This window comes from Mauremys reevesii, linkage group 6 (genome assembly GCF_016161935.1).
Source record: "Mauremys reevesii isolate NIE-2019 linkage group 6, ASM1616193v1, whole genome shotgun sequence".
In the NCBI taxonomy this organism is placed as follows: Eukaryota; Metazoa; Chordata; order Testudines; family Geoemydidae; genus Mauremys; species Mauremys reevesii.
The window spans coordinates 24,889,549-24,902,041 of NC_052628.1; the positions used below are offsets into that span (position 1 = coordinate 24,889,549).

Here is a 12,493-nt window from a genome sequence, read left to right on the forward strand (position 1 = left end):
TCTGTTCTTTATAGGATGTATTGCTGAAAAACATAGCTAAATTAGGATGATTCTTTCTGTTGATAATTCAGGCCTATCTAGTTTTAGAAATACACGTGTTTTTGTACTTTAGAACAAATAACAAAAAAAAAAAAAGTTGACCCTTTTTAGTACATGATTATTATATAACATTTTCATTGTTTTCCTTTAAACAGATGTGGTAGTAAACAAGGAGAAGAGGATTATAGGCCACTGTTTGAGAACTTTGTTCAAGATCTTCTTTCCACGGTCAACAAGCCAGAATGGCCTGCTGCTGAGCTGTTACTTAGCTTATTAGGAAGGTTGTTGGTAAGAGACCACAGTATTTCCAATGTATCATAGTGATATAAAGTGCTGCACATTCTTATTAAATTTAGCCATCTTCTCAAAAAGCTGTCCTGAGGTAAAGATCTGGTGATAGTAGAATGATCAGATCTAATGCCACATGAGTTTTCTGGCTTTGCCATAATAAGAGTGGCAATGATGAACAGAGGCTAATCAGCCAGCCAGACGGTGGAAGGACCTCGCTGAAGATTGATATGGCACTGCTCAGTCTACAAGCCAGCTATGTCCCTTTGGGATTTGCCATGATGATGATGATTCCTTTTCATCATAATGAAAACTTGTTTATTTTGACATAATCTTTTATTAATATTTAAATGTTTGTTTGTAATATATAATTTTCATGCTTCATTTAAGAACTTTCTGCTGATGTATATCAGTATATTATATAATATACTGAATAGTATAAAGATAGTGAAGTTTAGTTTGGAAAATTATTGTATTTGATAAGTAATTTGAAAAAAAGTCTCACCATGGACTATGTTGCTCAGTGGAGATCACTTGTATTCTTCTATGGGGGATATTTTTCACATTAAAATTCTAGTCCATAGCACCCAATAGCTGCATAGACTCATATTGGATAAAACCCACCAACATCTGCAGATACTCATATATGATAGCTTCTCTAGGCTGCTCATATAGCACAAAAATATTATTCAGTAGTTTAGTCTTCTTGCAAGTATAAACATTAACTTAGAAAATGCTATGATTCAAATAAACATTTTAGTTGATATAGAATGTCTGAAATTCATAAGTCACTGTGATAAGTAATACTGGTAGACATTTGTTATGAGACTAAAGCAGTAATGTGGGCTTGTTTCTGGGCAATAGCACAAATAATTTATAATCATGGCCCTGATTAATCCAGCTAGATAGTAGCTTGCAGTTCACTGCTGTACATATGGCAGGTAGATTACATAAGTATAATATAAACATGCACATGTTTCATTCACAAATTATATATATATTAATTTTCTTCACCACTGGGCCCCTCCCTGCAAAAAATACTCCTGAGATTTATTTTTTTTTAAATTATACTTCTAATCAAACCCACTGTACAAGATGCATCCTCTCTAGTTACTTTGATTAGAAGGACCATTTTAAAAAAAAAAAAATCTCAGGAGTATTTTTTGCAGGGAGGGCCCCGTGGTGAAGGAAATGAATTTGATATTAATGTTAAAATATTATATATGTGGTTATAAGAGAGACAAGGTCGTGAGGTAATATAATTTATTATTATATCTTTAGTAACTTAAATTCATAACTCTGCTAGATACTTAAAAGCATGGACTCAGCCGAGACACTGGTTCTATGGCTCATTACAACAATTTGTTACTGCTTGCTAATCCTCAATTGCCCACTTCCTTTTAAGTTGTCTGCCACAACATGTGTTAACCTCTTATGCTTAACAATCTGTCCCAACTTGTATTTAGCTCAGACACACTGATTTTCTTTCCCAAAGAAGAGCCCTGTGAAGCTTGAAAGCTTTTATCGTCCATCAACAGAAGTTGGTCCAATAAAATATATTACCTCAACTATCTTGTCTCTCTCTCATCCTGGGACTAACACATCTACAGCAACACTTCAAACAAATATGTGGCCATTGTAAATGATATAATTTATTCAGTTTATTAGTTGATGAATTTCTGAGTAAGATCAAATAGTATATTATGAAAAACACTGCAGGTACAGTAATGAGTAGATAACATTTTATCCTGCTTTTGTTAGGTTCATCAGTTCAGTAACAAGTCTACAGAGATGGCTTTGAGAGTGGCATCACTTGATTATCTTGGAACTGTAGCTGCAAGATTGAGGAAAGATGCAGTCACTAGCAAAATGGATCAAGGATCCATAGCTCGAATCTTAAAACAGGTATATATAAGATCCATGTGATTTTGTGCCTAGATAACAATACAGATAGATACATTAAAAATGTCTGAAGTGCTATTCTACTCTGAAAAGTCATTATGTAAAAGTGCCATTTGGGGAGTCCATCTTTATTATCTCTTTAAGAGTTCATCAGATGTACTTAGATTATAAATAAAAATGTCTTTTCTAACTACCAGCCCTATAAACTCATCCTGGATTTTGAGAATCAAGACTGGATTCTTTCAACCTCACACGTGATTTTCAATAGTAAGGATTCATGCTATTAGGGCCTCAGTTGCTCTTGTGCCAACCCCTTATCTTCACTGGGTTAAAACTACTGAACAATTCTGTTCCACTGTGCAGTGATGATGCACATGAAGGAATAGAATCAAACTCACTGCTCTCTCTCTAAAGAGGAGTAAAAATCATTTTAGTCATTAAAGTCAGCGGATGTGTCTGAACACACAAAAGGAGCAAATCTGTTTGTTTAGTTAGAGCTACTTTCATACGCATTTGAGAAAACTAAAGTAGTATAGCTGTGGGTTCAGTTTCCAAATGATGAATCTGGCATGAGTCATACTTCTTTGTGCCATCTGGACTGGTTTGGAGCTCTGTTTAGAGGACATGTACTCCCAAGGTTCTATCAGTGCTACTCATCAGAATTGCCTCCATTTCTGTGAGGGAGGCAACAGTTTTCAGTACAAGGTGTTCCTTTTTTGGCGCTCCACTATGCCATGAGTGTTTCACAATACGGCTGTCTATTTAAAATGCCTACGGATTTATGTCTGTTTTTTCCTGGTCACTGGCTGGGTCAGGCATGGTCAGAACTGGAGTTCAGTGTCATTTCAAATTTATTTGATCCCAGTTTCACTCCCAATCTTAAGGATTAGTAGTCTGAAATTAGCTGTAACTCCACCAGAGAATGACTTTCATAGGAACCACTTCACATTCTTCTGTGGCAGCAGTATTTCTACCAGAGGAGAAACTTATGGAGATTCAGAATATTTATCAACTAAATGACCAAAGTCTGTTCAGTCTGTTTTGAGACTTATGGGTTTCATGACTGTCAGCTTACGTCACATTCTGTGCAAAACATCAAATCATACTTTTACATCACTGGTTTCCGCACAAATTATTCTTCCAGGAAGGATGAATTTGTTAACTTGTCTCAATACCTGCAAAGATTCTAAGGATGCTGCACTGGGTAGTACAGAAGAATGTTCTAAAAGGGGGTCTCTTTCAGTTCCCCAATCTCCATAGGAAGTGGTAGAGGTAGATATCTGTGCTTTGGCACAGTGCTCCTCTCTTTCCTCTTAGTGCACCTCTGCCTGATCATTGGAATTCATGGGAAATGAAACTGCACTGGGCAATATGTTGGGCTCTAAAAACATTTATTCAAGAAAGCATATTATGGACAATACCACAGCTGTATACTATGTAAACAAGGGTCATCTTACTTAAGACATTTATGCCAAGTGATAATTCTCTGGAAATGTTGTATTTCTCCAGAATCATTACACTGCTCTTTATCTTGCAGGAAAAAAGAATGATATGCTGGTATATTGCAGGCATCAAGAGCAACATGGGTGGTTCAGTCTCTTCTCACAAGATGGAGACCTCTTTGCTACAAGAAACGGTGTGAAGTGACCACTTTCCTGCTCAAGAGCAGATTTGGGTTCTCTGCTAGATTCTCTGTTGTTGAACTGGGGCAAAACTGTATATTTATTCCTTCCTGCCTCTGCTTCCAGATGTTATCAAGGAAATTCCTTAAGGACTAGATCGTGTGCGTAACTCTAGCAGCTCTTATTTGGACTCAACATCCTTGTTACTCATCTCTCATGGGCTTGTAATTGGAGCTACTTTTTCTCCTACTCTTGGTGTTTGGGCCTCTATCTTGGCTTCATCACTGGGTTCTGAATCCAGATCCAATCTTTTCACATAGGATTGTTGCACCCTAGTAAACTACATTGAGTGCTTAAGAAGGGAAATATCTTACAGCCAGTAAACTTAAAGCAAAAAAATGTTATTCTTGGAAATGGAAACTACTTCTTTCAGGAATATTGAATAAGGTTTTGTCACCCACATCTGTGTGAGTTCCACAATTTTTTGGATGTATGTATATATTTATTTATTTGAAAAGGTCTAGACCTCAAGGTCCATCAGGCATCTATTTTGGCATAACCTCCATACCATTTTGAGGTTCATCCGGTTTTGGTCATTCTAAGAACAAAAAGTCATTTGAAAGGCTCTCATTAAGTGTATACCTTGAAACTTAAGTTGAGTACCTACTCAGTTCTTTGAGTACCCTCAAAAAAATGGGATAAGAGAAGGAGAAAGTCACCCGCTCAGTCCAGTTCTCAGGAGACATCACATTCTTACAAAGGTACCACTGAGGCGCCCACCCCCTCCGATACCAAAGCATCCTCTGGTCCTGCTCCACAGATGGATCTTACAGAGGAGCCAGAGCCAGCTGTGGATGAATAAATACCACCTTCCCATAAATCTTCCTCCTCCAGATGAGGATATTTTGCATCCTCCCACCATCTTATCGCTGTTTTGCTCCCACAAATCACAGCAAAGGCTTTCCTGCAACTCCTGGGCCACAAGCCAAATTGTACATTTTTGACACCCTTAGCAAGATTATACTCCCAGGTTCAAGCTTGGCTCAGAACCGCTTATACCCCAAGCACAATCTATCCAAGTGGGTGTCCATACCTCATAGGGTCCTTAATTCTCTAAATTGATGGAAAGATCCATAAAAACGTGTGTTTGGGAGTGCCAGTCTCACAGCCTCCTCCCACAAGGATCATCATCATAGACACCTCCCTGGTAGGTTGGGATGCACTGTTTTAGGACTTCACAGCTCAAAGCAAATGGATCCCATGAGAGGCAAACCTTCACATCAACATGCTCAAATTTAGAGCAGTTCGTTACTCTTGCTAGGACTTACTTCCCCCACATCACAGGCAACCCAATCAGAATAATGCTGGATAACACAGTACCTGTTTATTATATCAATCAGCAAAGAGGAACAGGACCCTACTTCTTATGTGCCAAGTCAGTAAAACTCTGCAACTGGTACGTATCACACCACATACAGATCTCAATGGTTTATCTTCCAGGACTACAGAACACAGTTGCGTACTCCATCAACCATGTGTGGGAACTGAACAATGCAGGTTCCAAAGGATGTGTCTTACCTGGGGTCATCCAGAAATAGATCTCTTTGTGACACCATCCAATGCAAAGTGCAGACGATTTTGTTTGAGGGGAAGGTACAGCCACAACTCAATGGGAGATGCCTATGTCATTCTTTGGCCTCCCAGTGAGTGTCCCAGCCTGCATTGACAGGCTTGAGCTAGTACTGTCTGGTCTTTGATGCATGTATTTTCTGACTCTGGTGCCTGCTTCCAGAGCTAACGCAGCTTTCAGTAACACTGTTCTATAGTCCATACTGAATATACCTCCTCGGCATCCTCCTCTGTAATTGAGGTACTGCTTGAGCATCTCCTTAAGCAGAGCACCCAATGGGTCGCTCCTTGAAGAGATGGAGAAGTTACTTAACCTTCTGCAGGAACAGGAGTTCTTCAAGATGTGTCCCCCTCTGGGTATTCCACTATCTGACCTCCTTCCCCTCTGCCTCGGAGTCTTCTCACTAGACTTCCATGGTTGAGAAGAAACTGGAGCAGTGGCAGGTCCTTAGCCCCCATGTAACCTCGCACTGAAGCATGAGGATATGTGGCACAGATGTGGACCTGTGGACACTGCTGATGAAAATCTCAGATCAAGAGTGCATGGGCATACATGCATCCTGAAGTAGAGCACCCATAGGGGGAGACCCCTCAAAGAACTCCATTTACTGTACAAGTTAAATAACCTCTCCTTATGTAGACACATTATGAACCCTTGAGAGAGTGTTACATCTCTCATTTATTTCTGAAAACTGCCTCTTTGGCTGCAATAACATCGGCAAGGAAAGCAATCCTCATTTTTAATATTTCACAAGAAAAAGTTATTTTGATGTCCTTATCCAAAATTTTTACCAAAGCTAGTTTGACTGACTTGAATCAGACCATTGATATTCCATTTCCCCTCTAAAACACACATGCTACGAGGGAAACTCCTCTACATATCAATGTTGCATATAGTGTTGCATTATTACTTAAGACAGAACTCTTTAGAAAGTAACAGAGGTAGGTTATTTATAGCTTTTTAGAATTAGATCTAGTAAAGAATGGATTCTGTTCTGACATTCTAAATAGATTAGATTTACATTTAAAGCTGTTATAAATTAGCAATGTACCTGATAAATTGTGGGCTAGCCTCTGGCTGTTATGTAATGCTTCTCATCCATAGATCTTAAAGCACTTTACAAAGGATTTATGTAATTTTATCTCCATTTTGCAAATGGCATTCTTATCCCAATCATTTGTACATTTGCCTCTTGGAGCTCATTTCTATTTTTACAAAGCACTGCTCTCTTGATTTAGCATTTCAATTTAATGCTCATTTTGGGCAAGTAGTTCTCCAATCTCTTCAACTGTCCTCTTGGGCAGTTAGTGCTTTGTTTTTTTCATTCTTTTAAGTACTCAAATTTTGTTAGGCATTTCACAGAACAAATAGAAAGACGAGTCCTGCCACAAAGAGCTTTCAGTCTAAATCTTGTTGACTAATATTAATTAAATTGAAATCTTGCTAATCTTCAAAGAATGTGGATCTACAGAAATAGTTCTAAAAGGTGAAAAAATATTTCTTACAGTAACAGTTCTTTTCTTATACATGCCTATGCAGAGTCACATTCCCACCCAACTCTCCACTCTTCAGAGTACCCTCTCTTAGTTCCTTTTATAACTTCACTTCAGATCATTGAAGGGACACTTGTGCAGCCCCAATGAGCTATGATTTTTTTAGATATATCTGAGCACATGAAATCAGTGGTGTTTGTGTAGATGTTACATCCTTGGACAACAGTTACTAACAGATAACCTTGCTTTGTCAAAATTAATGAGACTATTTCTGTCAACTTCTCCCTTCTTTTTCCTGCCTTTTTGCCCTGGTGACCTAAGCAATCTGCCGTTCCAGTGTCTAATATTTGTAACACAACAGACAATGTTTCTTGATTTGTCTGTGTCAGACTGTTTTGTGGGATTTACATCCTTAGGCATTTTTTTCCAATAACAGGGGCCATAACAACATCACAGACTGAATATTAAACCAGTAAGATTTTTTGGAAGGCAGTTTATTTTCGTCTATCACATTCTGCTCTACAGTTGTTTCTGTTAAGCGATAGTGGCCATTGTCTGGCTTGTAGGAAAAGGTGTGTGAAGTGATTTTCTGCAGCATCTTCAGACCAATGATCAGAAGAGAAGGGAGACTATTTAGGTCCACACTGGTACAGGAAAAGCCCTCTTTTACCTGGACCAGGTGGAGCAGCCCCTACCCTCTCACCCATGGAAGTAGGTTAAATACCAGGTTTTGTCATAATCCACTGCGGGTATTGTGCTACTCATTTGTTTCAAGGGCCTGGGGGAGGAGGCTGGGAAGGAATTTTTTCCATCTCCGCCAGATTGACCAAGGTGAGGTAGGGTTTTCTCGCCTTCCTTACAGTGTATTGAGGCTTTGTGGTGGCGGACATGAAACGGAGGTTAGGTTTTGATGTTGCAACTCATTATGTAAGCATGGGGTGGATGTCCAGTGTAGGTACTCTGTAGGGAAGGGATATTGTGATCAGATCAAATGGTTTGGTGACGGATTTAAAGGAGATATTCTTTAAAGAAGTGGAAACAGGGAGTGGAGGGAGTTCAGTGCTCCTATGATTAGTATGGCAGGTAGCCAACTCTCCCTCCTTTATAGTCCTCCATAACTCTTGTTTGAGGGAGATGGGGGTGAGGTCCCAGCATCGGGTTGGCTGGGGACTAGGCTAGTTAAAGAGTTAGGGCTGACAATAGTCCCCGCCCCCAGATATATGTAAATGATTATGGAATTACCTGCACTGTACACTTTTATCTGCCAGGTATTCTGACATTTAAGAATAGCCGTGGCCTAATTAAACTGCATCCAATGTCTCCTGTCCTTCTTCCGGCATAGCTGGACAATGTCCCTCATGTATAATCTGGTTTGTATGTTGCAGTTTTATTGATGATTTATTTATAAAAATTATCTAAATAGTTTGGAATTATTGTCAACATAATTAATTGTGTGCTTTTACATTACATTAATTTATATGCATGTGTGTATAATGATTTCTTGATCATATTTGCAACTGAGATATTATATCTTATGAATGTATCTTGCTACATATTACAGGTTTCAGGAGGAGAAGATGAAATCCAGCAGCTGCAAAAGGCATTGCTAGATTATTTGGATGAAAACACAGAGACTGATGCCTCATTATTGGTAAATTTCAATTTTCTGGATGTATTAGGTCTATATAAATATAACTTCATCAAAGGAATGGTTTATTCCCCAAGGCTCTGACACAGACATACTTGTGCCTTGGTTACACCCTCGTTCTAATCCCAAAACTGTTCATAGCATGCATCTCTCTAAAGTAGCTGAAATCTTAGTAGACCCATTCTATTGAATTTTAGTCATAATGTTTATAATGGTCCTTGCCTGCCAATGCTTAAATTCTATTTGGAGCACATTGTTTACTTCGTATTTGATGCATTCAGACTGACTCTTTCATAAATGCCATACTCGACACTGTAGACATCCACATATACTATTTATCTACTATAATCCTTTGGTTCTTGTCAGTGGTATTATTTGTATTAGATTAACACATTCTCCACTCTGCCTTTCAAGTCTCAAACAAAAATGTTGAATAGCATTGAACTGAGGGCTAATACCTGCCTGAACCCAATTTAATTTCTTCACAACTTGAAAAGGAACTATTAATAATCACTCTCTTTGGTTTTTTTGCCCATCTTGTTGCATTTCTCCAGTTTTCTCGGAAATTTTATATAGCTCAGTGGTTCCGTGACACAACTATGGAGACCGAGAAAGCAATGAAATCTCAGAAGGATGAGGATTCATCTGAAGGAACTCACCATGCAAAAGAAGTTGAGACAACAGGACAAATCATGCACAGAGCAGAAGGTCGCAAAAAATTTCTTCGCAGTATCATTAAAACTGCACCCTCTCAGTTCAGTACATTGAAGTAAGTTTCAGTAATTATGGGTTTAGTGTGTTACCTGCTCATTCGACTTATAAGCTTTTTTGTTTTGTTTTTTAATAAATAACTATCAAGTATTGTGTTTAATTTTGTTGCAGGATGAATTCTGATACTGTGGACTATGAAGATGCTTGCTTGATTGTTCGCTACTTGGCCTCTATGAGGCCGTTTGCCCAGAGCTTCGATATTTATTTGACACAGGTAAACTGTGCCAGAAGTCTTAATGCTGTGAAATACAGTTGGTTTCCTGGTTCCAAACACTTATGGGGTAGTGTGCAATGTCTGTTCATTGTTGAGCACAGGTATTTAATAGGTCATGATAACACCACATGTTTTCATGTTATGTATTGATAGCACATGTGCTTATTTTTCTTTTTTCCTGCATGTATATTACACATACCATACTGTACATATATTGTTTTATTTGTGCATATGTAGAGATCCATCAACTAGATGGGCACAATAAAAAGATAACTACAAAATGTTGAAACCTTTTCACAGATTTTTCTAAAATGCATGCCTGATTGGGACCATGACCTCATAAAACATGTCTTCATAGATCATTCATATAACTGTATAAATTTTAAATTGGACATACAAACCAGCTCAATCATTTGCCTGCAATGAATGGTGCTGTCATGCTGATGGTCATGGTTTGACCAAGTGACCTTAGTGTTCCTTCTTTCTGACTGGGAAAGGAGCACTAACATGTTGACATGGTGATACATTTGAGCTCCAGGTAATGCTTTGGGTCACGTTACTTTCTTTGATCCACTTAACAGAACTATCTCAAAGTTGGGGTGCACAAATCCTGTTTGGAGGATAATAAAGTGACATGTGGATAGGAAAAACAGAGCTAAAATAAACGGATGGACCCTATGGATCAACATTTGGGTTATGGCTTATCATAGTGAGGGAGAATCCAGGCTCCAATATCAGTGCAGGAAAGTCATCACTCACATGTATCCCCTCACTTTCTAAAAGTTTGTTCGATTTTTGGTAGTTGATTTTTCTCATTTTAGTTTGACTTTTGCATGTTATTCCATTGTATTTTTGCTTGCATTGAACACTGCTTGCAATTTTCCAAAAGCGATTAAAATGTCACTTTTGTTTTCTTATTAGATTCTGCGTGTGCTTGGTGAAAATGCGATTGCAGTTCGAACAAAAGCCATGAAGTGTTTGTCTGAGGTTGTTGCTGTAGACCCCAGCATTCTAGCCAGGGTAAAAAAAGGAAACTATCTGTAATGTACATACATTCTTCTATTCACATTTAAAAGAAATTCTGTTTTTCCATACTTTGCATTCGTGTTTCCCTTTTTTTTTTAGTTGGATATGCAACGAGGTGTTCACGGGCGGTTAATGGATAACTCCACTAGTGTACGAGAAGCAGCTGTGGAGTTGCTTGGTCGGTTTGTGCTCTGTCGACCTCAGCTTGCTGAGCAGTATTATGACATGCTCATTGAGCGAATACTGGTATGGTCACTTTTGAAATCACTTTGATGTTTGTAAACACATTTTTAACTGGGTTTACATTCTTAATTATATTGAATAGTATCCCAGTTCCTAGAGTAAATGAACTTGTATAGATTTTTTTTTTTTTTTGAGAATCAAATCTAAAAATAACCTAGTGAATTGAAACAATTGCTTTTGTTGAGGAACTGGTGGGTCAGAAGCTAAACCTATACATTTTTCTATTCTAATTTTTGGCATTGTAAAAACATTTTCTGATGCCAAAGAGCGATTATTTTGTATATGTGTTTGATATTCAGATAGATCACATGAACATGTTAAATTAACAGTGAGAAAGAATTAGTATTTTGCATGTCAAGTTATCTATTTTGATTAAAACATGCATGTGGAAGGCTTTAGGAGCATGTATGTATCAAACACTTGAAAATACACATAGAAATATTCAGTGTGACCCTGTGTCATTGTTTAAAGAACTTGTAACATATTAAATCTAAAAGCCTAAACTTCTTATTCCTATATTTCCATCTCTGTAGATTAAGCCTGAGAAAATAGATAAGCTAGGAAGTGCATCTAAGATCTATCTTTTTTATGTCTGTTAAACCAAGAGTGGTGTAAAAGGTTAAGTTCCAGAGCCAATAGTCTGATAGTAAGAGAGCTCTGCTCTCAGAACATTGCGGGGACTGGTCTGAACTATAGGGGTAAAACAGGAGAAGACCCAAATATTGAAGGTGGTGGTTGTTGGTATCACTATAGTGCGTAGGAGTCCTAGTTATGGACCATGATCCCATTGTACCAAGCACTGTATAAACACTGAACAGAAAAAATGATCTTTACCCTCAAAGACATGCAGTCTAAGTACAAGGAAAGAGACAATAGATGGATACAGACAGACTAATTGGGGAGTACAAGAAAACAATGAGACAGAATTGGTCAGCATGATAGGCAGTGGTCTTAACACACCAGGAGCCTAACCATTGCAATTTTTTTTTGTTAAATGCACCTAAACATGAATTTGTTGGAAGCTAGTGCAGTCTCTGGAGTTCAAGTGCAATATGCTACCTTTGAAAAAACACCATTATGTTACACTGCGATAACTGAAGTTTTGAATGGTCTTCGGGTATAATCCAATTTATGGTAGAGCATATTGCAGAAAGTCAATCTCAAGGTCAGAAAAAGACGGGTAACACTGGCAGTGTCCATAGTTGGACAAAAAATAGTTGCCACGTTCTGAACGAGTGCAGATTTGGAGGAAAGGAAAGTACTCTTGCTGTTTCTGCCCTTTGGATATTAAGAAGGATGGAAGAATCCACTAAGATTCTCCAAATTACAGACCTGAGTAACAAAAGATGGGAAAACTCCCTCAGTCAGATATATTTCTATACTTATTTCCAATCAACAATATCTTTATCTTATCTGAGAGTTTCAGCAAACTAGAGCACAAGCTGATTTCTCTTCTAAACATTGGGAGAGTTGCAGTTTGAATCTGATAACCTAGAGATTTAGAACTTGGAGTGATCTACATATAGAAGCCCTCGTCATCTCACTATCACCATTAGATTGCCTCATGTACATGTTGAATATGAGGGCTAACAAAAAAGAGAGTCTGCTGTAGCGCAC

General features: G+C 38.1%; 1 protein-coding gene across 4 annotated transcripts in view; it reads left to right on the top strand.

Annotated features, from left to right (window-relative positions):
- Positions 1-12,493, top strand: part of NIPBL (NIPBL cohesin loading factor) — a 271,388-nt gene that overhangs the window by 210,177 nt on the left and 48,718 nt on the right. For 3 of the 4 annotated variants that reach the window (XM_039543426.1, XM_039543430.1, XM_039543427.1), the window contains 8 exons: positions 195-327; positions 2,089-2,232; positions 3,767-3,865; positions 8,536-8,625; positions 9,177-9,391; positions 9,505-9,607; positions 10,529-10,627; positions 10,733-10,879. In XM_039543426.1, coding sequence (XP_039399360.1) covers positions 195-327; positions 2,089-2,232; positions 3,767-3,865; positions 8,536-8,625; positions 9,177-9,391; positions 9,505-9,607; positions 10,529-10,627; positions 10,733-10,879 — 1,030 coding nt within the window. The remainder of the gene's footprint in view (positions 1-194; positions 328-2,088; positions 2,233-3,766; positions 3,866-8,535; positions 8,626-9,176; positions 9,392-9,504; positions 9,608-10,528; positions 10,628-10,732; positions 10,880-12,493) is intronic. The other variant, XM_039543428.1, reaches the window with a different exon arrangement.